The following is a 25012-nucleotide window of genomic DNA, read 5'->3' as shown; positions in this document are numbered from 1 at the left end:
TTACTGTTATTAACAATGAGATAGGCATCAAGTTCTTTTCCTCCTTAAAGCTAATTCGAAAATTTCTTTGTTAAATCTAAAGACAGTGAAAGGCAAAACAGCATAGTAGTTAAAAGCACAGACTTCAGGGCTGAATTGCCTCAAATCACATCTGTTACTGAGTATGGGATCTTGAACACATTACTTAACTACTCTGTGCCTCAGTTTTTGCAACTGGAAAACATGGAAAGGAGTTGTTACAAGGGTAACATAAGCTAATTCCTATAAATCACTTAGCGCTGTGCCTAGCCATAAGGAACTCTCAGTAAAAGTTAGCTGCTAGGTTTGGTACACACACACACACACACACACGCACGCACACCACATCTACACAAGGGCATACTATGCAGCCATAAAAAAGAATGAGATCTTGCCATTTGCAACAACATGGATGGACCTAGAGCATGTAATGCTAAGTGAAATAAGTCAGAGAAAGAGATACCGCATGATTTCATTTACATGTGGAATCTTAAAAAACAAAACAAAGGAAAAAACAAAGCAAAAACAGACCCATAAATCAGAGAACAAACTGGTGGTTGCCTGAGGGGAGAAGGATGGGGGATGGCAAAGCAGGTGAAGAGGACTGGGAGGTACAGGCTTCCAGCTATGGAATGAATAAGTCACAGGGATGGAAGGTACAGCACAGGGAATATAGTCACTATGACTGTAGTGATAGTGCTGTGTGGTGACAGACACTAGCTGCACTTGTGGTGAACACAGCATACTAGATCTTAGCCAAAAGGGCAGGAAGTGATTGGTGAGCACAGCATGATGTATAGACTTGTCAAATCACCATGTTGCACACCTGAAATTGATGTAACATCGTGTGTCAACTATACTTCAAAAGAGACAAAGTTCTGTCCTTCACAAATCATTTGTAGCAGCAGCAGCATCTTTGCAGAAGCCGGGCTCTGCCCATCTATGTTGAGTAGATTCTAGGAAGCTTTAAAAATATGATTGCTCTGATTCATGCCATGCCCTAGGTTAGTGGTACTCAAGCTTTTCAGTCCCAGGACCTCTTTGTACTTTTAGAAGTTGTTGAGAACCCCAAGGAGCTTTTGTTTATGTGGGTTATATCCATTGACATTTACTACATTTGAAATTAGAGTGGAAACACTTAAAATATTTATTAATTAAGGGTAGTAATAATAAACCCATTATTGATATTCATGTCAATAGCTTATTTTTATGAAACATCATTATATTTTCTGAAACAAAGATAACATTTAGTGAGGAGAGTTCGCATTGTTTTACATTTTTAGCAGTTTCTCTAGGGTCTTAGTAGAAGACATTGGGATTCTCATCTCTGCCTATCCCGGGGAAACTTCACCATACATTTGTGACAGAATGGGGGTGAAAAGGGCAAATATTGTTTTACTGTTCTTATGAAGACAGTTTGCCTTTGTGGATACCCTGAAGTGATCTCAGGGTCCCTGTGAGAATCTTTGGCTTAGGTAAACTAGTGTGAGTATTTGAGGAAATACTTGCTGAGATTATGAATACTTCCGTTTGGTCTACAGTATCAAATTTCTAACCATTTAAGTGTAATAAAATAATAGTTGTACCTTTCTCAATTCATGGGCCAGCCTATCAAAAGAATGCCTTTTTCAAGATTACTTAGGTTACAGGTTTTATACTAAACCCAACAGATATACAGAGATGGCAGGCCGTGTAACAATCTCCAGTGCTAAGTAATAATTAGAAGGGATTGCTAGAATATTAGGAGATGAGTAGGATCGTGAATGCCAGAAGCCTCACGCAACCTCTGTCATGGGACCACAGCCAAGAGAGAGACACCAGGAATGAAGCCAGGGAATGAATAGGGCTCCTCTTTAAGGCTTGGACCCCTGCCCACCATGTGGAACCTCTGAGCGTGGAGGGAGCACCTAAGCACCCCCTGCTCCTCTGGAGGCAAGTCCCAGTGACTGAGGCCCCTTCGCCCCGGTGTGGGGAGAGCTCCCGGCCATGCTTCTCAGACCATCACACGAGGATAACACAGAACTGGTCCCCAGAAGGGATGGAAGGTCAAGAAACCAAAAGGCAGACACCAGGCAGAATAAAACACTGGAATTCAGAAGCCCTTAAACTCCTTAAACTTTCTGTTCTGTACAGTGGAAACTCTGCATCATGGATCACCTGATCAGTGTTTTTCCCCTCTTTGGGTGGAGACAGGAGAGAAACTGCAAAGTCCTGCAGTGACAGCCTCGCTGACCTTCTTCTGTCTCCAGCACCCACCATGTGTCACATGGGCCACCTCACCTTTTGACATCTCTCTTAATAGTCTCGAGTGCGTGTTTATGACTGTGCTACATGCCTATATGTCCCTTTACCATAAAATATTATTCAAGTAATCTTCTAAACATGAGACACTAAGCAGAGGGAACATTAACAGGTCTTTTCACAGCTATAAGGTGAGCTGAGGTGAATCTGGAGGTAGGAATCTGGATTAAAACCCTAGCACACTGCCTAAAAGCACACCTCTTAAAAGGAAGATCAGTAACGGATGTTTAGCATCCTATGTTGTAGTAACAGCATCCCTCTACAGAGCTGTGGGTTTTGGCCAGAACCCCAAGTCTAATTCAGAGTTCAGAGTTACCATTACATGTCTAAACTTTGAATCAGTGTGTTAAGTACTTTTTGTGTGTTTTTTCCAAAGTGATTGTGGAAACTATAACTTTCTTTTTAGCTGAGAGAATTGGAATAGGAGTCGAGCTGTTGTTGATACAATAGATTTTCATATGCAGGGGTTTTTCTTCCCCTTTTTAAAAGAAATACTCATGTTTAAACCTCATGTTTAACTGACTAAGCCCTCTCCATGGTATTTTTTACCCTTAGAGAGAAAGCAGTGGAGGCATTCAGAGGGCACTGGAGAGCCCGGCCCTTCTCTCCACTCAGCATGCTTGTGGGGAGCTGTGTGTGTGTGGAATCTTGTCAGAACGCGCCCCCCCCTCCAGTTTATCTTTTAGGAGACAGGGAATATTGTGCCATCATATAATTCTTTACTTTTAAAATAATCAGCAGTGCCTACAGACAAAATGGACTAATCATGCCTTCCTAATCTATAATCAGGATGGAAACCAGATGAACTGTAACTTCATTCCTTTGGATATAAAATTAGACCTTTGGGAAGATTTACCAGCAAGCTTTCAGCTGAAACACAATCGCTCCCTGGTAAGAATAGTCCTCTGCATTTGTTTTCAGTTAAAATGTATTGAGTACTGTAAGACCATTCTGAGTTTCACGAAAGCACCTTGTAGCCTGTCGCAGAGCCAGATCACACTGGGCACGTTGTCGTCGGTCCAGGCACTGCCTCTGAATTACCCTGGTGCTAAGAAGAAATGTGAAATCGGTTTCCTGAGTGAGCGATCACACCTAGGCTTGCTGTTTCTGTGGATAGAGTCATCCTCACATTGTTGGATTTCTCCTTCACAGGATTAGCAACCGTTATATATCTATATCTGACAGAGTCTCTGTTTATCTCTGACAGTTCTAACAATGACAAATTCTGAGAGCAGGGATGGTGCCGTGGTGGGTGACTCCTGCTTCATAAGAAGCACCAGCATACAGCTGTAAGTCAAGCACCTGCTCAGGAGGCCTTAATTCTGATCTGTGGCCGATTTATCTTCAGTGCTTGGAAGGATCAGCACGTGCAGGGGCTGACAGCATGCAGTGTGCCACTTTTTAGGAGAAAATAGTGATTCTGTGTTTGCCCTTTGAGTGGAAATCAAACATTCCCTGTGGGTCCACTGCACTTGACTTAAAGGAAAAGGTAGCAGTGAGTTATTTTCTTTGGTATCATTTCATCCTGGTTCTCAGATTCACAAAAAGTGGCCAGTTACATATAAATGACTAATAAGTAAGATTAATAGTGACCCTGGTAAAAAATGTTCCAGATTTATTGGTGGCTGTTTTCCTGTAATAACTTAGGTAGTTGGGTAACAAGGCAGTTCTCAGATGTTGCACTGAAACCTGCCACCGCTGTAAGACCCCCACTCCCACGACCAGCTCTGCCTCGGCCACTGCTGGGTTTGTGCTTCTGACAGCCGGGCCCCTTTTGGTCGCACTGGGCACATTATTGCTGTTGGTCCCTATGTGCATTAAGGACATACGCTGGGGCTTCCTGAAATGTGTCTTTAGGGAGCCTTTGGGTTGAAAGAGAACTGGCCATCAGTATTTTACAATAAAGATAGAAAGACGGCATCAATCTGAAGAAAGCCTTAAATTGTGACATTCAGAAGCCTATTTGGAGGATATAATAAAACCTCAGTTTTCTAATGTTATAAGTGGCTTTACTTTCAAAGGAAAATGCCTGGTGAGCCATTAGAGCTTTTCATTATCTCGTTTTCTGCCAGATTTTGAGGTTTGTTCGAGAATGGAGTAGTCTGACTGCCATGAAGCAAAAGATAATCAGGAAAAGTGGGCAGCTGTTCTGTAGCCCAATTCTTGCTTTGGAGGAGATCACAAAGCAACAAACCAAACAAAACAGTACTAAAAGGTATGCGTTGTCTTTTTTATTTTGTATTATATTATTTTGTCACGGTTACTTCTACAGGGGGGTCTGACACATTTTATGTAACCACTCATGAAATCCTGATGAGTTAAGAGAAAATTATACATAAAACAGTAGCTTATTTTATAGGAATAGAATTAGATGTTTTGTGAATCTGATCAAATCTGCTCAAAAAGATCAGGTTTGTAGGATATTGGTCACCATGAGTCCCACTCATCAGGAGAGAGGCCAGAGTCACAGGCCAGTGTGTCATGTGGCCCATTAAGCCTGGGACACTATTGAACAACAGAAAGACCTCCCCTGGTAGAGGAGGGCACCGGTCTGGGTGCCGTGCGGCAGGGAAGCTGCTTCTGGTTGACGCACCCCCGCCCAAAGGCTGGGAGGTGATGATTACAGTGGGGGGCAAAGTAAAAGGTTTAGTGTCTCATGTCTGTGTAATTATTTTGCCCTTTGTCATTACAGGTTTCTTTCTAATCTCTGTACACTTACTTTCTTGGCATCAGAATCCTCTCTGCCCCACTCAGGTATCCCCTTGTGTGAGCTCAGTCCCCACCACCTGTAGACTCTTCCCTCGGTGTGGAGGAATGATTCTCGGTCAAGGGTTCTGTTGCCCAGTCCCGCGTGGGAAGAGATCTCAGAGCCCCTCACCAAGCAGCCACGTGGCAGAAGCCCCTGTAGCTCTTGCCATCTCCATACACCTATAATCTGCCTTCATCCTCACATCCCGTCAGTTACCATCTATAGCCTTTTCCATGCACACAGGTGAAAAACATCCATCCATGATATGTGAGAGGGTGCAGTTAGTCAAACAACTTGTAACTCTATACAGTGAAAACTCTCTTCAGCTGTTTCCAAATGTGGCCTATGGTATATTCATAGGTGAGAATAAGGAGTGGTACTTGTGATAAATTATGAAGGGGAACAATAAGTATAACAAAGAATGGAGACACAGCTATACGTAATTGCTGTTCGGACATAGAAAGTGTCTGCAAGGGTATCATAGAAACCCTTACCAGAGTTTTCTCTAAGACAGTAGTTCTTAGCTGGGGGCAGTTTTACCCCCCAGGGTGGCAGTGTTAGGAAGCATTTTAGTTTGTTAGGATTAGGGGATACAAATAGGGAGAATCTAGAGGCTGAAGGTCTGGGACACTGCTAAGTAACCTACAGTGAACAGAACTGCACTTAAACAATTATCTGTTTCAAAATGTCATTAGTGCCCTTGTTGAGGGATCTTGCTCTAGACCATATGATAGGGGATTTGTGGAGATGATAGGGACTTTATACTTTATGCCTGGATCACAAACTACTATGACTAAAAGCTAAGCAGGAACCATATATGAACAAATGAGATCAAGCGTAAAACCAGAAAAGGTTGAGGTAGGATGTAGAAGTATAGCAAATCGGAAAGTGCATAACCCATTTAAAGTCATTCAAATTCAGATTAAAAAATAAAATGCTGCAGGGGCACCTGGGGGGGCTCAGTCGGTTAAGTGTCCGACTTTGGCTCGGGTCATGATCTCGCATTTGGTGAGTTCGAGCCCCGCGTTGTCGGGCTCTGTGCTGACAGCTCAGAGCCTGGAGCCTGCTTTGGATTCTGTGTCTCCCTCTCTCTCTCTCTCTCTCTCTGGCCCTCCCCCCGTTCATGCTCTGTCTCTCTCTGTCTCAAAAATAAATAAACGTTAAAAAAATAATACAAGAAAAGAAAAGAAATGAAATAAAATAAAATAAAATAAAATAAAATAAAATAAAATAAAGTAAAATAAAATAAAATGCTGTATTAGTCAATTAAGGTCCTTTGACTAGTTCGATTTGTCCATGAGCTGCCAGTTTCAGACTCACCTAAACTCTTCTGTACTGCTTAAATTGTTCCCACAAATGTGTATTACTTTATATAAAAAATACATTTAAAATACATGTGTGCATTGATAATATATATATACACACACATGCACACACCCCTCATACAGATACCCACTCAGTATGTAACAAAAAGCATGATGCCTGTTACTTTTCTCAGAACTTCTTGTGGTCCTCTCCATATTCTCATTGTCATAGCCACCATCTTAGTTGAAGTATTGGTCTTCTCTTTACATTACCATAGTTTCCTTCTTAACTAAATTTACAACCCACTCCAGCCATTTCTAGACATATCGCATTGTTTCCTCCCCATCAGACATGGATGGCCACTTAAAGAACTACCTGAGAAAGCCAATCAGGTATAAAAGCAAAAGTCATGAAATCAATACAAACCAAAGTCAGACACATGGTATTATCTATAACATTTTATGTAGATGATACAGTAAAGTTAAAACTTGTGTTAAGCAGCATGGTCAGTAATCGGATTTGTGTTTTTAAGAGCTTGCTCTGGCAGCATTTGAGAGATGAGATCAGAAGAGCAGACTTGCAAGCTTCTGAGTGGCTCAGTCAGTTGAGCGTCCGACTTCGGCTTAGGTCATTATCTCATGGTTGGTGGTTTGAGCCCCACATCGGTTCTGTGCTGACAGCTCAGAGCCTGGAGCCTCTTCAGATTCTGTGTCTCCCTTTCTCTCTGCCTCTCCCCCACTTGCACTCTGCCTCTCTCTGCCTCTCAAAAATGAATAAACTTTAAAAAAAAAAAAAGAGCAGACCTGAGGAGCACCTAGGTGGCTCAGTCAGTTAAGCATCTGACTTTAGCTCAGGTCTTGATCCCATGATTCGTGAGTTTGAGCCCTGCATTGGGCTCTCTAATGTCAGCACAGAGCCTGGTTCAGATCCTGTCTTCTCTCTCTCCCTCTCTCTCTCTCTCTGTCTCTCAGAAATAAACTTTTTTTTTTCTTTTAAAGAGCAGGCTTGAAGTGGGGAGACAAGGTGCATTATTTTTCTATTGTTGCCTTAACAAATTACCACAAACTTAGCAGTTGAAAGCAACAGACATGTATTGTCTCACAGTCCTGTAAGTCAGAAATCTGAGATGGCTCTACTGGTTTCTCTGCTCTGGAATTTGTAAGACTGAATTCAAGGTGTCGCCTGGATGGACTCTTAACTGATAGTCTGGGAAGACTCCATTTCCATGTTCATTTGGGTTGTTGACAGAATTTAGTTCCTTGTGATTATAGGACTTGGATTTTCTTGCTAGCTGGAAGGATGGGGGGGGGGGCATCCTTAGCTTCTAGAGGCTTCTTTCTAGTTGTAACACATGGGTTCTACATCTCAAGGCCAGCAGTGGTATGTCAAATCCTTCTCATGCTTGGAATTGCTTCCTTTCTTAAGGTCAGCTGATGAGTAACCTTAATTATATCTGCAAAGTCCGTTTACAACATTACCTAGATGAGTGATGGACTGAATACCAGAGACAAGAATCCTAGAGAAAGGTTGTTAAAGATACTGCCTTCTACACAAGTTAAAAGACTACTATGGTAGAGCTAGGGGGAAAGATGAAGGCTTTTTTTTTAAGATTTTATTTTTAAGTAATCTCTACACCCAACATGGGGCTCAAACTTACAGTCCCGAGAGTTGCATTCTCTACTGACTGAGCCAGCCTGGCACCCCTGAACACTTTTATTAAGTAAGGCAGGAACAATGGGAATGGAGGAAGGAGGATGAAGAGAGGTGTTAAGAGGTAGATCTAGACACTTTGGTCACTGATCAGAGAGAGGAAGAGAGGGAAGACTTCAGGGAAATGGACTTCGCAGAGCCATGAAAATGAAGCCTGTGCACCTGCAGAGGAGTGCACTTTGGGCAAGCTTGCCGGTTCTTGTGGAGAACCCCGGCAAGTCTCAGTGACTTGGAGGAACTGTCTCTCTCTGAAAGCAAGTGTCAAAGATGGGGCTGCACAGCAGCACTGATTGGAAATCTGTATGAGGAGCAGGTAGACACTGGACACAGCCTTGACCTCCCCCTGTCCTACCAGTTTACTTTCTAGAGAAACTGAACCAGAGACACACCAGCCTTGGAAACACCAAGCTTAGTGGAGATAAAGGGAGAGGCATTATATTGAAAACCGGCACTCCCCAGACCCCTTTCTTCACTTCTAGAATTCTAGGAGGCATATTTTACTTCCTAGCAGAAAATTAGATGATTCTTCTATGAAAAAATGGAATGGCCTTAGAATAAAGACAAATAGATACTGATTTTAAGCAGTGGCCATATCTCCAGCCAGATTATCCTGCACTGACTTCCACCAGTGCACAGGACCCGTCCAAGCTCAGAGTTTACACTTAGCTTTTGAATAGCTCAGTCTTAATTGTGAATGAAGCCAAGACCACCAGCCACTGCTTCTGAGTTCCCATTTGTCAGAGGTAGGCCTGCCTTTCTGGGAGCCCTGTTAGGTTTAGGATGCCACCTATTTATTTTGACCCCCAAGGCAGGTCAGCAACCCAGAACCCAGCACCGTTTTCACTGTTGAGGGCCACTTCCCAACATACTTCTATTGCAAAACTTGCCATCCGCCACTGCCATCCCCATCTGGGAATTACTAATTAGTAGACAACGTTCGCCTTTCCCTGTTTTTCAAAACTGAGATTTACCATAATCCTTTTGAGAGGTGGTATACTTACATCAACTTCCTAGCAAACCTCAGTGGAAAATTAAATGTTGGTAACTCACAACCATGTTTGAAAAGCTGCCAACTTCCTGCTTTGGGGTTGATTGATCTATTTCTTGTGGTTTCCAGAATTTTGTGCTTAAATCTCTTGTAGGAAAGGTTATTTTTAGTTCTTAAATCTCTGAATAGATTTCTCAGCATCTTTTAAATTTACTGAATTAGGATTCTAAGCTTTTAAACATTGAATAATACCTGAGGCAAGGCTTAATATCCCCTTACCCCTCAAAGCTAGGAAGTGTTTGAGTTCATTAGAATCCACTGAAATACTTTAGTGAAAGTGCTTTTGTCAAGGAGATAAAATGGTTGAAGAATTGGGGGATGGAGGAACCTGGGAAGTTTCAAAACCAAAAGGGCAAGTTAGAGAATTCTAAAAGAATTCACTTTGGTTCTTTTTTCTTTTGCTTTAAAAACAACACACCAGTAGAAATGGAAATATATGAAAAGAGAGTCACTCTTACTTTTAATAGGAGAAATGTAAATTTAAAGCCAAAATGAGATAAATATCACCATTAGCAGAGATGTTTTTAATGGACATATTTGTTGGTGGGGTTTTGGGTTGATGGTGGGGTTTGGAGCTGATGGCCAAGAAAGAATTCTTGAAGACGTCTTTGATGCAAAAAAAGACTTTTGGTGGGGCTCCTGGGTGGCTCAGTCAGTTGAGCGTCCGACTTCGGCTCAGGTCATGATCTCGCGGTTTGTGGGTTCGAGCCCCGCATTGGACCCTGTGCTGACAGCTCAGAGCCTGGAGCCTGTTTCAGAATCTTTGTTCCCCTCTCTCTCCATCCCACCCCTGCTTATGCTCTGTCTGTCTCTGTCTTTCAAAAATGAATAAACATAAACAAAAATTAAAAAAAAAAAGACTTTTGGTGCAAAAAGGTGACAGGGCCTGTGGGCACAAAGAGCTGCACTGGGGTTGTGACGGGCAACTCATTATATACCCCCAGGTTGGGAGGGGGTTACAGACAATGTAAGACTCCAAGGAATTTTGGAGGCAAGGTTTCCAGGACCTTTAGGGGGGAACTGCAATTATGAAAATGCCATTTATTACTGTTTAGTAAAACCTCAGTCATGATACCCTTCAGATGTATATCAGGGGCCATAAGCTTGGAGTATGATTGCCAGCATATATCTTGGCGGAGTTGAGATAAAGGAAGTTTCCAAAGTAATTTTTATATGTTAAAGTAGACTTAGAGGATCCTGGGGGCAGGATGATGTTAGGCCTAGACTCCCTTTTGCCCCTAACAAAGTGTCATCACTGAGGCAGCTGAGCCCCTAGAGGGACTCTGCCTATTTCAAGGACTTGTAGGCAGTAAGGGAATTTAATTTTTCATTTGGCTTTGTTTCCCACATTGCCATGGCAAGCACATAAACCCCTTGATCTAATATCACCCCTAATATCTTGAGGAGGGTGATATTAGAGCTTTTCTTGCAGTTTACTAAGTTATCCGTAAACTGAAGGAGACTCCTGTCCTGCATGACTGTGACCTCTGTCTGTCAACCATTTGCCCTTTCCTTTCCCCTTTCTTGGGCAGCCAGCAGTGTCCGAGGAACATCACACATATCCCACCAGGCGAGGGGTGGGGCATTGCTGTTAGTCTGTACTTTGCCCTCAGCTTGCCCCACACTCCCTCATCATTGTGCTAGTATAAGTGTGAGGAAACAGGCACTTTCCTGCATTGACAGTGGACTTGTATATTGGTTGGTACAAACCCAAAGGAGAGAGCAATGTGTCAAAATCTGTCCACATTTAAAGCACCCAAGACCTTTGACCCAGCAATTCTGCTTCTGAGAACTTATTCTACATGTATGTAATGTGTAGGGATATTATAACATTGTGATAACAGAGACTAGAACAACCTAAGTGCCATTAATCAGAAGTTGGTCAGACATATTATATTGTTTATTCAAATAATGCAGTAACATGCAGTCATCAAAGAAATAGGGCAACCCTTGTGTACTGATATGGAAAGAGCTTGGAGATATATGTGTAGGCAAAAAAAGCAAGGTAAAGGTTAGTGTGCTAACATTTGTTTTTAAAAGTAAAAAGCATTGGGGCGCCCGGGTGGCGCAGTCGGTTAAGCGTCCGACTTCAGCCAGGTCACGATCTCGCGGTCCGTGAGTTCGAGCCCCGCGTCGGGCTCTGGGCTGATGGCTCAGAGCCTGGAGCCTGTTTCCGATTCTGTGTCTCCCTCTCTCTCTGCCCCTCCCCCGTTCATGCTCTGTCTCTCTCTGTCCCAAAAATAAATAAACGTTGAAAAAAAAATTAAAAAAAAATAAAAATAAAAGTAAAAAGCATAATGAGGACTGCTAATGAGTACAGGTTTCTTCTGGGGGTGATGAAATGTTCTGGAATTAGTGGTGCTGGTTGGACAACCTTGTAAGTATACTAAAATGAACTGAATTGTACACTTTAAAATGGTAACTTTTATGGTATGTGAGTTATATGTCAATAAAAATACAGAGATCATAAAAGGTATAACCTATGCGCAGAAAAAAAAAAATCTCTCCAAAAGAAATTGGTCACGGAGATAGCTTTGGGGGAGGAGATGGGACTGGAAGGTAAACTTACTCTTCACCATAAGCACCATTGCATGCCTTTTGAGTTTTGATATATGTGCAGGTATCATCTAGTCAAAACATTAATAGCTTATAAAAACAAGAAAATCTGTTGATTTTTAAATCTACTTTAACATAAAAGCAAATTTCTAAGATTTTACCTAATATTGCGCCATTCCATTGTGATTTAACTTTTATTGTCAAGTTAGCAAACTAGGAAGTACTTGGAAATATGAAGAAATTCATGTTCAAACTAATTAAAAAGGAAAAAAAAGCTACAAAAGTGTAAACTACCAGAGAAAGTGGGCCATGCTAATTAGAAGGAATTAATTGGGTAATTGCATTTTACCTACTTAAATTCCCCCGTCACCTTTAATTGGAATAACTTTCCTCTTTACTTCCAGTCCCTAAACCATTGTGTGGTATTGATAGTGTTGTGTAATAAGGTTCTGAATCCCACATCAAGAGTGGCTTTATTTCAGTGGAAGATTCCATAAACTCTGTATGGCTGACAATAATGGAAACAACCTTGGGATTATAGAAGTTGTTATTGAACCTGGTTAACTAAAAAGAAAATCTCTTTACCCGAGTATGCTGATACACCATTATAAATGATTGAGGTGATTTGAGGGACCTTGAAGAAAAGGCCAAAAGGGAGGTAAAAATGCAGTGAGAGATTATCCACACAGCTCAACAAGGTATTTACTCAAGGATGTCAGTTGTGCATGTATTTGATCACTTCTTATTCCTACACCCACTCCTCTTATCCCCTAAGTGAGGATTGGTCCAAAGGATATTGAGTGACTCTGAATGTCTTAGAAAAATAAATCTTAAGAAACTAATTTGGAACAGAGGTGTCTTTCCCACACGTGGAGACCAATGTTAGGATAGAAAATTCTATGCCCTAATTTTAGTATTAGCACAATAAAAACCCCATCTTGCTTTCTCTCCTATTGCTTTTACAAAGAGTAATGTGATCATGAAATAGAGAAACTCAGAAGAGAGAGGAAATCTACTCACCATGTAATTGTTTTAGATACATCAGCAAAGAAGATGTTGCTGTAGCCTCACTGGACAAGGTCAAGAATGATGGGGGCCATGTTCGTCTGATCACAAAGGAGTCCAGGCCACAGGACCCTTCTACAAAGTAAGGTTTCATTGACTAATAGGACATAATAGTACCGTGTGTACTCCTTTAAATGTCTGTATGCATATTTGTAATAATACTTTACCCTGATGTGGCCACCTTACCAGTTAGAAAAAGATTTCCCAATATTTCACAACAGGTAGCTCCTCCACCCTCGTAACAACCCTATGAGGAATAGGATGTCCTCACCTTAGAAATTAGAAGGATCCTGAGACCAGGTGGACCAAGTGACCTGCCCAAAGCCATTAGATGCTAGGAGGCCCAAGGTCTAATCTGGGCTCCGCTTCCCAGTCATGAGCTTTTTCTATCACAAAGAGTTTTTCTTTTAACACTTCTAACAAACAGTCCTGAAAAAAAGGCAAGCAGCTGTTGTAATTCCATGTAGGACTTTTCAGCATAATTGAGTAATGTACCTTTTCCTTTTATCTTAACAAATTTTTAAAAATTATAATTAATAAATTGAGTGCATGTCCTGTGTCATTTCTAACTTTGAATCAAATCAAATAAGAGTTTACCTGGAGGAGGCACATATTTAGCAAGTCTAATGTTGACAGTTCCTGTCAACACCATTAGCTTCTTGGCTCTGTCACTTTACGGATGTGACTGTTTCCGGTAGGCCCACAGGGGCTCCCCGAGAGTGTCGTGGAAGCCTTCATAATGGTCTCTGTGTCCTAGTGAGGTGTGTGGCCCAACACATGTAGAGTACAGTAGCCCCAACTCCAAGTGGGGTTTTACATTAGCCCGTCCTTTCCCAGATTGAAGAAGCATTTTTAACTTCTCATTTTCCAACTTCTCCAGATGTTTCAAAGTCTGGTTGTTTAACTTGAAGATATATAAACTCCCAAGAGAGGCAGCATATTTATATTCAAATGAATTTTTTTAACACATCATTCTTTCCTTCATTTGGCATGGAGCATCGAGTGCTGACTATGGCTGTTTCATTTCCACACTCAGTCACAGAATCCATGAGTCCTACATTTACTGGTTATCAGTATTGAAACTTTAAAGGCTGTTACATGAAGTAGTGACTATTTAGACGAGTGTACGTGTTCATTACTTAGTCAATGTTTTGTTCACTTCCAGAAAGTTCCTTGATGATGGAGTCTCTGTCCCATTTCTAAATCCCTGCATAGCCCAAGCTGATCTCGCTGTGAAGCCTTCTATATCCAAAGGCTATCTGCAAGCTGTGGATAATGCAGGAAATCCGCTTTGCCTTCACTGTCAGCAACCCACCTGCCAAACTAAGCAAGAGTGCAAAGTGAACGCTTGGGAGTCACGGTTTTGCTCTCTGAAGTGTCAGGAAGAGTTTTGGATTCGATCTAATAACAATTACCTGCGAGCCAAAGTATTTGAAATTGAACACGGTGTGTGTCAGCTCTGTAACCTAAATGCACAAGAACTCTTTCTACATCTGAGAGATGCTCCCAAAAGTCAGAGGAAGACTCTACTGGATATTACCTGGATCTCAAAGCTCCCATTAGAACAGGTAAATTATAATCCTTTGGCAGAGAAAAGGCAGCATTGTATTGAGTGATGAATATTGATTCATTTTCTTTTTTTCAACTTTATAATACAGCAGCTTTTGAAAATACGCATGCAAAAGTAGAGAGAATAATCAATCCGTATACCCATTACCCACCTTGAACAGTTATCAACATTTTGCCTTCATCTGTCCCTCACCTCAGTTCTTTTTTTCTCCTGGAATTATTAAAAAAAAAATTTTTTTTAATGTTTGTGTTTATTTTTGAGACAGAGACAGAGCATGAGCAGGGGAGGGGCAGAGAGAGACACACAGAATCTGAAGCAGGCTCCAGGCTTTGAGCTGTCAGCACAGAGCCTGACGTGGGGCTCGAACCCACAAACTGTGGGATCATGACCTGAGCCGAAGTCCGACGCTCAACCAACTGAGCCACCCAGGCGCTCCCCCCTTTTAAATTTTTTTTTAATGTTTATATTTATTTTTGAGACAGAGAGAGAAAGCATGAGCAGGGGAGGGGCAGAGAGAGTCTCCTGGACAACAAATTCCAGACAACATTTCATTTCCTCTTTTATTTTTTTTTTTTAAGTGATCTCTGTGTCCATCGTGAGGCTTGAACTCATGACCCTGAGATCAAGTCACATGCTCTACTGACTGAGCTAGCCTGGTGCCCCTCATTTCCTCTTTAAATCCTTTCATTATGTATCTGCCACAAAGACTTTCTCCCTCCCTCCTCCTTTCTTTCTGTCTTAAATATAATCTCATACCTGGGTACCTGGGTGCTCAGTCGGTTGAGTGTCTGACTCTTGATTTCAGCTCAGGTTATGGTCCCGGGGTCGTGGGACCAAGCCCCACATCGGGTTTTGTGCTGAGCATGGAGCCTGCTTGGGATTCATTCATTCATTCTCTCTCTCTCTCTCTCTCTCTCTGTCTCTGTCTCTGTCTCTGTCTCTCTCCACCACCACCCCCCCACCGCTGCCCCCTCCTGCCTCTTCCCTGCTCATACTCTCAATAAATTCATACATAAATTTTAAAAATTCCCATACCCCACTACCCATTATTACACCAACAGTTATGATTCCTTCATTTTAAGTCCGATTGGTTTCCCAGATTGTCTCAAAAATGTCTTTTTGCAGTTGCTTTGTTCAAATTAGGATCAAAATATGACCCACACATTGTATTTGTTCATTATGCCTCTTATGCTCCATTTAATCTATATCACCCCATCCCATTTTTATACCATTGATTGTTCAAGAAACTGGATCATTTGCCTGTAGGATTTCCTACATTATGGGTTTGTCTTCCTGTATCCTCATGGTATTATTTGACATGTTTCTCTATCCCCCTGATTCCAGAATTATAGTTATAAGATATAGCAGCTTAATTAGATTCTGATTAAATTATACTGGGGAGAGATCTTAACAGAGGATACATTCCATGGAGAAGTACCTATGGTCTGATTGTCACTTTTCATGATGTTAGTATTGAATGACCAGGGGCAAACAGATAGCCCCCAAAATATAGTTCATTACAATGAGAAGAAAACATTTATGTTTATTCCACTGTAAAATGTAATTTTAGCAGAACAGTTTATGAAAAAAATATTCTTAGAAAACAGTCATCAATATTCACTTTTATTTCCAAATCTCAGCTGGTTTCTAATGTGATCTAATCAGCCCTAAGTTTCAAACTAGAGCAAAATGTGTAATTCTGTAGTGTGCTTAATTTTAAAAAATCACTCCTGAGCCATTCTGTGCCCACTAAAATATTGGATAAATTTCTGCCAGTTGGTCAAATCACACATTTTTATTTATTTTGTATCACCAAATTATGACAGAATTAATTAATTAAGCATTTCTGCAAAAATGAATTACCATGACTTTGAGAGCTAGGGAATTACTTCCTTCATGATACCCAGAGTTCCTGAAATATCCTTTTTTCTAATTGGTGAGGTACACACTGCACCCACCCCAGGGGTGTCAGCCAGACTGCAGTCACTGTCTGCTGCCTCAGAGTGGAGGCTTCCAGAAGACACACAATGAGAAGACTCAGGACATCTTGAAAACAGCCTGTCCGGGACTGTGGAAGTAACATAGTCTACTTCTAAAACAAAAGTGCTCCCAGGCGCAGCAGCACCATAGGGTTCATACTGGGGAGGGCCAGTCAGAGAGGGAGTGATTGTTTAAGAGTTCAGCCTAGGATGTTGAAGACTGACTCCAAGTGATTTGTTTGCCAGGGCATTACTAGGAGGAATACAGAACCACATCTGGATTCAAGAGTCCGTCAGAAGAGAGACTATTCAGAGTAAAAGAATTGGTTACAAAGAGCAGACAAAATGGATTTTTTTCCTAAGAATGAGTCATTTGCTTGATGCACAAGATGGCCATGTCTAACTGCTTCTAACGGTGCCGGCCTCTGCTAGACGGAGGTTACTGCTCCTGCTTGCTGCCTCTTGGGGCTCCTTTTGGGCTGGGCACTGGGGGTCAGTGTTCCTCTGCCTCCACATGTCAGACAAGCTTCCTTAAAAGTACTTGAGACATAGGTTCCCAGGGCCGGTAGCATGAAGCTGATTTTAATGTTGTCCTTGTCCAAAACCATGGAAATAAAAACAATCTTTGCATTCATCTTTATCATATTTAAAAAACTACAATTCTGTGAGCTGGTTTTCCTACCTCAGGTAGAATGTTAAAATACATCTTAATGTAGGTCATCACCAATAATATATAAAGTGTGTATGTGTGAGTTGGCCTAAATACTGCTGCTTTAAGTGGACATCTTAGTTTATTCCAGATATGCAAGTGATAGAGGTCTGTTGTAGAAACTTTGTCCCAGTCCATGTTAATTTTTAGAAGTTCCCAGATGAATGGCAAAAAGGTTCCGGGTGATAGCCATTAATATTAAACTCTCACTATGACAGGAACAAATGAACTTTGGTCAGTGATTAAAGATTATGTGACTCAATAATATTCAGAAGTTTTTGATTTCCAATGTGTCCTTATTCTTTTCACAGTTTTGTTTTATTGACTATATAAACTAGCTCAAAGGTGCAGAAGCAAGTAATTTTTCCCAATCTGTCAGGAGTTGTGGTATTTTATACTTGTTTGTAATTTTTTCAAAATGGGTTAGGTAAGGGAAAAAGAACTTTTTCAGAAATGTATTTTATTGCTTTCAAATTGCTAACCTAGAGGCTTTTTCCTATTCACAATAAAAGCTATAAAAAGCCATCCTAATGTATTTTTCGCTGTGATTTTGCTGTGTAAACATGATTGCACAAGGCAAAACCAACCGTTCCCACAGTGTGTGTTGAAAAGTGCTGATCTTCTGTTCTCATTGTAGCTTAATGAAATGATAAGAAACCCAGGAGAAGGGCATTTCTGGCAGGTGGACCACATCAAGCCCGTGTCCGGTGGCGGAGGACAGTGCTCCCTGGACAACCTGCAGACCCTCTGCACAGTCTGTCACAAAGAGGTAGGTGAAGCTCTGCACACCTGTTTGACTTCATCCTGGAACATCAAATGGAGAATCGGGTATACAGTCCTGTGGAAGGTCATATGGAGGAATCTGTATCCCTTGTCTGGGACCCGAGATGCACTTATCCCTTTCATCACCTGAGTTTCCTCTTGAGACCTATGTAGGTTCTCTGTCACAGATAGAAGCTTCTTCCCTTGTAATTCATTCTAGGACAGAAAATTGTCACCACTGCCTAGAAGAAAATAAATATAACACAGTCTCTAAGAGACCCAGACCATCAACCAAAAGTTTGGTGAATTGGGGCAGCAACATATATTTGCATTCGCAGCTAAGGATGTCCCGAAATGTCAGAGAACATTAATAAATTATCTCTAGGGCCAACCCAGCTCAACATGCAAACATTATACTCCTGGCCCAAGTGTAAAACCTGTTCACCTAGGCACCTCTCTGAGCAATTACCTGTTGCTTAAAACAGGAGGGAAAAATATAACAGTTGTATTTAATAACTAGGATGAATTTTTAACAGGCAGTCTAGCAAAAGGATCTGATTAAAATTTTCTTGGAAGCATACATTCCACATGCAACTTTGTATCCAACTTTTTTTCTAGTTATGGCAAGATTTAAGCATTTGCCCACATCCGTGATGAGCATTCATAATGTCTGTCCTCCAAAAAGGCTAACATCACTCTGTTGGGTACATGTCTACTGAACACGATTTAGCTGTGCCCATACTGGTGAACTTGGAAGTTCATTCTTCTGTTTACACACTGTTCTTTACATTTTGAGGTTGTTCCTTCAGATAGATTCTGAAATGTAAAATCACTGAGTCCAGTGTTTGGATATTTCTGAGACAGTAGGAATTTATTTCCAAGCTGTTTTCCAAAGGACAGTGCTCCGTTATGCTCCTCCCGCCCTGTTGGTGGAGGCAATGCTCACGTAACTGCACTCGTCGGAGCGTACGTGGTGGGAAAAGAATGGTCTTGTGGACCAAAGACACTGATGTTTTTAAAAATGCTGATCAATTGTATTTACACTCCTGAAAACTGTTCAGATCCTTTGCCAGTGTTCATAATGTATAAGCACTTTCTTAGCTTTCTTTTAATATTTTAGATTCCTCCATTCCTTCACAAATGTAATTTTTACATAAATAGGATCTTGTAAGCAGGGTTGTTTTATTTTCATCTCTTAACCCTTTCTTCTCTCCCCACCCCTTCCACCTGGATAACTTCACACATACGTGAGCTTCAACTGGGGGAAAAGTCATCGGATTTACTTCTCAGCGGTGAAAATTATTAGCTCATTCAAGAGTTATGCGATCACTTTTTTTAGATTCTTGTGAAAAATTTTATTTGTGGGAATAGCAGGAGAATCTAGTTCTGATCTACGTCATTTTGTTTTTCTGCACTGGCTTGGGGTTGGGAGTGGCTTCTGAGCCCATAGAATAGGAAACAGGCCTTGAATGACTGCACTGTGAGAAACTATAGGATGCCTTCTAGATGGTCTCCCTTGGGTGAGGAGAACCAGGGCCTCCTGTAGTCCCCAAATGAGGTATTCACAGTCTCAATGGGGAGTAAAGCATCTGATCCTAAGTGAACCCAGGACCTTGGGGCACGTACCAGAGCTACTGCGGTCCTCTGCTAGTGCGTGTGTTGATAATGTAGATTCTTCCAGAATAACGAAATGCAAAGAATTTTTGAGTTTCTGAGGCCAGTACTTTTTTCCTAACAAGTGTACACTTGTATATTTTTTAACTTTTAGAGAACTGCCAGACAAGCTAAGGAAAGAAGCCAGGGGAGAAGACAATCTCTAGCATCAAAGCATGGATCAGATATCACAAGATTTTTGGTAAAGAAATGAAGTAGAAAAATTTTTCAATGGATGACAAATGGTTTGCATGTGGAGGAATTTAACACGAAAAGTTTTGTCATGTTTCTCATTTAAAGAGTGAAATTTTTCAGAGCAAAACTCAAGAATTCAACTTTCCTTTTCATATTATATGCTTTTAGTGTTCGCTACCTTCTGAAAGTACTTAACACAAACTGAGATACAATAATAAATATTTCTGTGGCCTTGATTTCATGCAGACTCTCAATTATGTTTCAGGAAGGTTTTGTTAAGCTTTCATTTCCCCCTACAGTACTTTAATCATGGTATTGTGTCTAGATTGTATTTGAAAAATATACTCTCAATTACTTGAAAAATGCTGCTGGATTAGTGTTGGCTCCGAACTGCTGTGTGTATAAATGGAACATTGGGAAACTGTAAGGGAAATTTCAGAGGCAGATCATTCAGGAATTCTGGGTCAAGCATGAGCATCCTGGTTAGCATGCAAGAGAGACCCTTATTCACTACTGCCTCCAAAATGGGCTTGGGGTACACATTTGGAGTGTTGCCCTGTTTGTTGTATTTCTTAGCTAATTGTCTTTATTGAAAAGATGCTTCTGAGAAAAAGTTAATTGGACCTATGGTGTTGGTAGACAAATGAGGTAATTTTTAAAAACATTTAAAAACTTGAAAACATAAAATGTAAAATTCCACTTAAACTGAAAAATGAAGTTTAAATTAATGCATAAAACTAGGCTTACTATCAAAGCACCCTTTGTCTCCTGGTTATCATTTTGTTTTTAAAATCCTATCTTATTAAAAGTATATTCATGGTACCTCTTTTAAAAGGAATGAGGATAAAACACTTCATTCGAAAGCATGATCAGATGGAGATATAAGTTTCAAAAATACAGTGGGTGGCTCAGTCGGTAAAGCATCGGGCTCTTGACTGTGGCTCAGGTCATGATCTCGGGTTTCGTGGGTTCCATGTCAGGCTCCTCGCTGGCAGTGCAGAGCCTGCTTGGGATTCTTTCTCTCTGTCTGCCCCTCCCCCACTCACATGCACATGCTTCATCTCTCTCTCTCTCTCTCTCTAATAAATGAACTTTAAAAAAATACTATGGTGGGGCACCTAGGTGACTCAGTTAAATGTCTGACCAGCTCATGGTCACGATCTCACAGTTCTCAGGTTTGAGCCCCGCATCAGCCTCTGTGCTGACAGCTTAGAGCCTGGAGTCTGCTTCAGATTCTGTATCTCCTTCTCTCTCTGCCCCTTCCCCACTCATGCGCTCTCTCTCAAAAATAAACATTAAAAATGTTTTTTAATAAAAAAATACAATGGTAATATTAACATGTAATTGATATTCAAAAATAAAAGCATGATAACAAAAATAAAACCAGGCTACAATCCTGCAAAATGTCAAAACCATGAAAGAGTTAGAACTATACAAAATCCAGGTCCAAAGAAGAATATATTCTTGAAAGGCCCATTTGTACATACTGTTTGGATGTAAACTTCATTTATTTATATTTTTAAACTTCATTTATTTGAGCACTTTACCGCTTTAATTAGTAGCTGGTGTTTTACGAATGTAGAGGACTTGTTTTTAGAAAGACTATACAATCATGAATTATCCTTCCAGAGTTGTTATTAAGTTTATAACTATTTCATTGAATGAGATCAAATAGCGTTTATTTTATAAATTGGGTCGGGCTTTCTTTTGCCTCCTTTCTGCTTTGCTGGTCAGGCTCTTTGCAGTTTTCTGCCTCATTGCCAGGGTAACCTAGGATTCCTCACGGTTGAGAGCTGAGAAACCGGCAGGCTGCTTTTCCTCCAGCATGGGGTGTTTGCAAGTGAGACTTAAGTCTAAGTAGGTCAGATGTCAGTGGAGCTTGCTCTTTAGATTAAACTGAGGTGGCAGTTCTAGGAACAAAGTTCTCAGATGTAGCAAATGTATGACGGTTTGAAATGAAATGACCCATGAAGATGGTCTCTCTTTGCAGATTTCTAAATCCCAACCAAATAAAAATGCTTATAAGAACATCAAAAAGAATAAAATACTTAGGAACACATTTAACTAAGGAGGTGAAAGATCTGTCCACTAAAACTACCAGACTGATGAAAAAACTGGAAAAGATACAAATGGAAAAATATTCCATATTCCTGGACCAGAAGAATTTATATTCTAAAAAGGTCCATACTACCAGAAGAAATCTATAGATGTGGTGCAGTCCCTATCAAAATTCCAGTGGCATCTTTCATAGAAATAGAAAAATTTTTTCTAAAATTTGTATGGAACCACAAAAGACCCCCAAATAGGCAAAGCAACCTTGAGAAAGAACAAAAAAGCCAGAGGCATCAGGCTTCCTGATTGCAAACAAGTCTGTAGCAATCAAAACATTATGGTATTGCCATAAAAACAAACCCTAGATCAATGGAAGAGCACAGTCCAGAAATAAATTCATCCAGAGATATTCAACTGACTTGCAACAAACAAGCCAAGAAAATATGGTGGAAAAAAGAGGGTCTCTTCAATAAATGGTGATGGGAAAACTGGACCCCCCCACTTTATACCATACACACAAGTCGACTCAAAATCAATTAAAGACTTGAAAGTAAGACCTAAGACAATAAAACCTCTCTAAGGAAAAAGAAATGATTTAGCTCCAAGATGGTGGCTAGGAAGACCTCCTCCCACAGACACATTGAATCTGTACCTGCATATAGAATATTTCCTCCTGAAGAACTGAGGACTGATTAAACAGTTTTTGTACAACAAAAGATAGAGAGACCACATAGAGAATAGCAGGAGAAACAGAGACACGTTAGCAACAGGAACCCCAACCCTGATGTAAACTTCATTGGGTAGGGACAACACGGAAGGACCCATGCACAGATTCATCCATGCTGGGGCATGGAAAAAGAGCAGCAGTTCAAAAGGCAACTAGACTATAAGTGAACCCACCCCAGAGGATCCAACAAACTGAAGAAACTGCTAGTTCTCCAGACCCCAGACTTCAGCTGTCCCGCCAAGGTGAGCCCAGTGCAGTGTACATCAGGTTACTCCCTTGGTGTACCCATTGCAGCTCCAGCCAACTTACCAAGGCAATACAGGCACAAAGCACTCCAGGACACCCCAGGTCTCTATCTGCTTTAGCTTCAGCCAACTCACCAGGGAACACCCTAGGGCCCTGGGGCCCTAGGCCACACCCAGTATGGCTGGAACCATCCTTCCAAGGTACCCCATGCAGAGAATGCCCTGGGACCACCTAGTGCGTGCCCACTTCAGTTCCAGCTGTCCCACCAAGTCACCCCTTTTTGGAGCAGCCAGGGACCCCTGCTCTGTGCCTGCTTCAACTCCAATCATCTTACCAGAGTAGCCTCAGTGTAGATTGCCCAGGGAATTCCCAGACCACACCCCCTACAGCTCCAGCCAGCCAGCCAAAATCACCAGGCATACACAGTCTACACCAGGGATGTTCTTACACAAGGCCATTCATCAAGAATGGGAGACGTAACTGTTTTGCCTAATTCATAGAAACAAACACAGAAAGTCAAACAAAATGAGACAGAGGAATATCTTCTGAACAACAGAATAAGACCAAAGTTGAGGAAAAAAATTAAATGAAATGGCAATCTATCTGGGAAGATGTTCAAAGTAATGGTTAAAAGATGCTCATCAGACTTGATAAAAGAGTGGATGAATGCTGCAAGTATCACGATTCCACATTTCAAAGTACGCTACAGAGCTCTAGTAATCAAAACAATATGGTACTGGCACAAAAATAGACACACAGATCAATGGAACAAAATAGAGAGCCTAGAAATAAACCTACACATATATGGTCAATTAATCTATAACAAAGGAGGCAAGAATATACAATGGGGAAAAGACAGTCTCTCTAATAAATGATGCTGGGGAAACTGGACAGCTGCATGCAAAAAAATGAAACTGGACCACTTTCTTACACCATACACAAAAATAAACTCAAAATGGATTAAAGACCTAAATGAGAGATCTAAAACCACTAAAATCCTTTAAGAAAACACAAGCAGTTATTTCTCTGACATTAGCCATAGCAACATTTTTCTAGATTTGTCTCCTAAGGCAAGAGAAACAAAAGTAGAAAAAATACTGGGAATACATGTAAATAAAAGCTCTGCACAGCAAAGTAAACCATCAACAAAGCTGAAAGGCAACCTATGGAATAGGAGATATCTGCAAATATATAGAGGTTAATATCCAAAATATATAAACAACTATAACCCAACACCAAAAAAATTAATAAAAATCTAATTAAAAAATGAGATTGCTTGAAAAGACATTTTCCCAAAGACGATATACAGATGGCAAGATATACATATGACAAGATGCTCATCACTAATTATCAGGGAAATGCAAATCAAAACCACAATGAGAAAATTCACATCAGTCAGAATGACTAGTATCAAAAAGACACAAAATAACAACTGTTCACAGGATATGGAGAAAAAGGAACTCTCATGTACTGTTGGTGGGAAGGCAAATTAAACATGCACTATGGAAAACAGTATGGAGGTTTTTGTGAAAATTAAAGATAGAAATAACATGATTCAGTGATTCTAGTGTTGGGTGTTTGCCCAAAGAAAATGAAAACACAAATTTGAAAAGATATATGTACCCCTATGTTTACTGCAGCATTATTTACAATAGCTAAGATATGGAAGCAACTCAGGTAGCAATCAATGGATGAAAGGATAAAGAAGATGTGGTATATATACAATGGAATATTACTCAGTCATTAAAAAGAATGAAATTTTGCCATTCCCAACAATATGGATGGACCTAGAGGGCATTATGCTAAGTGAAATAAATCAGACAGAGAAAATAAATACCATATATTTTCACTTACATGTGAAATCTTAAAAAAGCAAAACAAAAAAACACCCAGAAACAGACTCTTAACAGAGAACTAATGGCTGCCTAAGGAAGAAGGATAGGCAAAATAGGTGAAGGGATTAAGAGGTAAAAACTCCTAGTTATAAAATAATAAGTTATGGAGATGGAAAATACAGCACAGGGAATATTGTCAATAATTAATAATTGTGTATGGTGAAAGATGGGAACTACACTTATTGTGGTGAACAGTATATAATGTATTAAACTGATGAATCACTGTTATACAGTTCAAACTAATATATCAACTATACTTCCAGAAAAATAGTGGGTGAGCTTCTTGATAGCTTTTGCATTTGACATCAATAGCAACAAAAGCAAAAATAACCAAGTGTGACCACAAAAACTTTAAAGTTTCTATACAGTAAGGAAACCACTGGCAAAATGAAAAGACAACCTACTTGGGGTGCCTGGTTGGCTCAGTCAGTTAAGTGACTACGGCTCAGGTCATGATTTCACCACTTATGAG

At 40.6% G+C, this 25012-nt stretch overlaps 1 protein-coding gene and 1 long non-coding RNA gene across 10 annotated transcripts in view; one reads left to right on the top strand and one right to left on the bottom strand.

The window, feature by feature from the left end:
• ZRANB3 (zinc finger RANBP2-type containing 3) overlaps positions 1-19856 on the top strand; it is a 304924-nt gene extending 285068 nt beyond the window's left edge. For all 9 annotated transcript variants that reach the window (XM_045034812.1, XM_045034811.1, XM_045034815.1 and 6 more), the window contains 6 exons: positions 3109-3210; positions 4392-4534; positions 12724-12834; positions 13918-14320; positions 17648-17779; positions 19541-19856. In XM_045034812.1, the coding sequence (XP_044890747.1) occupies positions 3109-3210; positions 4392-4534; positions 12724-12834; positions 13918-14320; positions 17648-17779; positions 19541-19639 (990 nt within the window). In that variant the 3' untranslated portion in view covers positions 19640-19856. The remainder of the gene's footprint in view (positions 1-3108; positions 3211-4391; positions 4535-12723; positions 12835-13917; positions 14321-17647; positions 17780-19540) is intronic.
• Positions 12704-19545, bottom strand: LOC123379346. Its single transcript, XR_006583718.1, has 4 exons — positions 17800-19545; positions 13350-14532; positions 13024-13181; positions 12704-12827 (listed from the first exon to the last, which is right to left on the bottom strand). It is a non-coding gene; the product is annotated as an uncharacterized LOC123379346 (long non-coding RNA).
• Positions 19857-25012: the final 5156 nt, after the last annotated feature.

The sequence above is a fragment of the Felis catus genome, chromosome C1, assembly GCF_018350175.1.
Source record: "Felis catus isolate Fca126 chromosome C1, F.catus_Fca126_mat1.0, whole genome shotgun sequence".
NCBI lineage: Eukaryota > Metazoa > Chordata > Mammalia > Carnivora > Felidae > Felis > Felis catus.
This window is presented reverse-complemented; position numbering and strand designations above follow the sequence as displayed.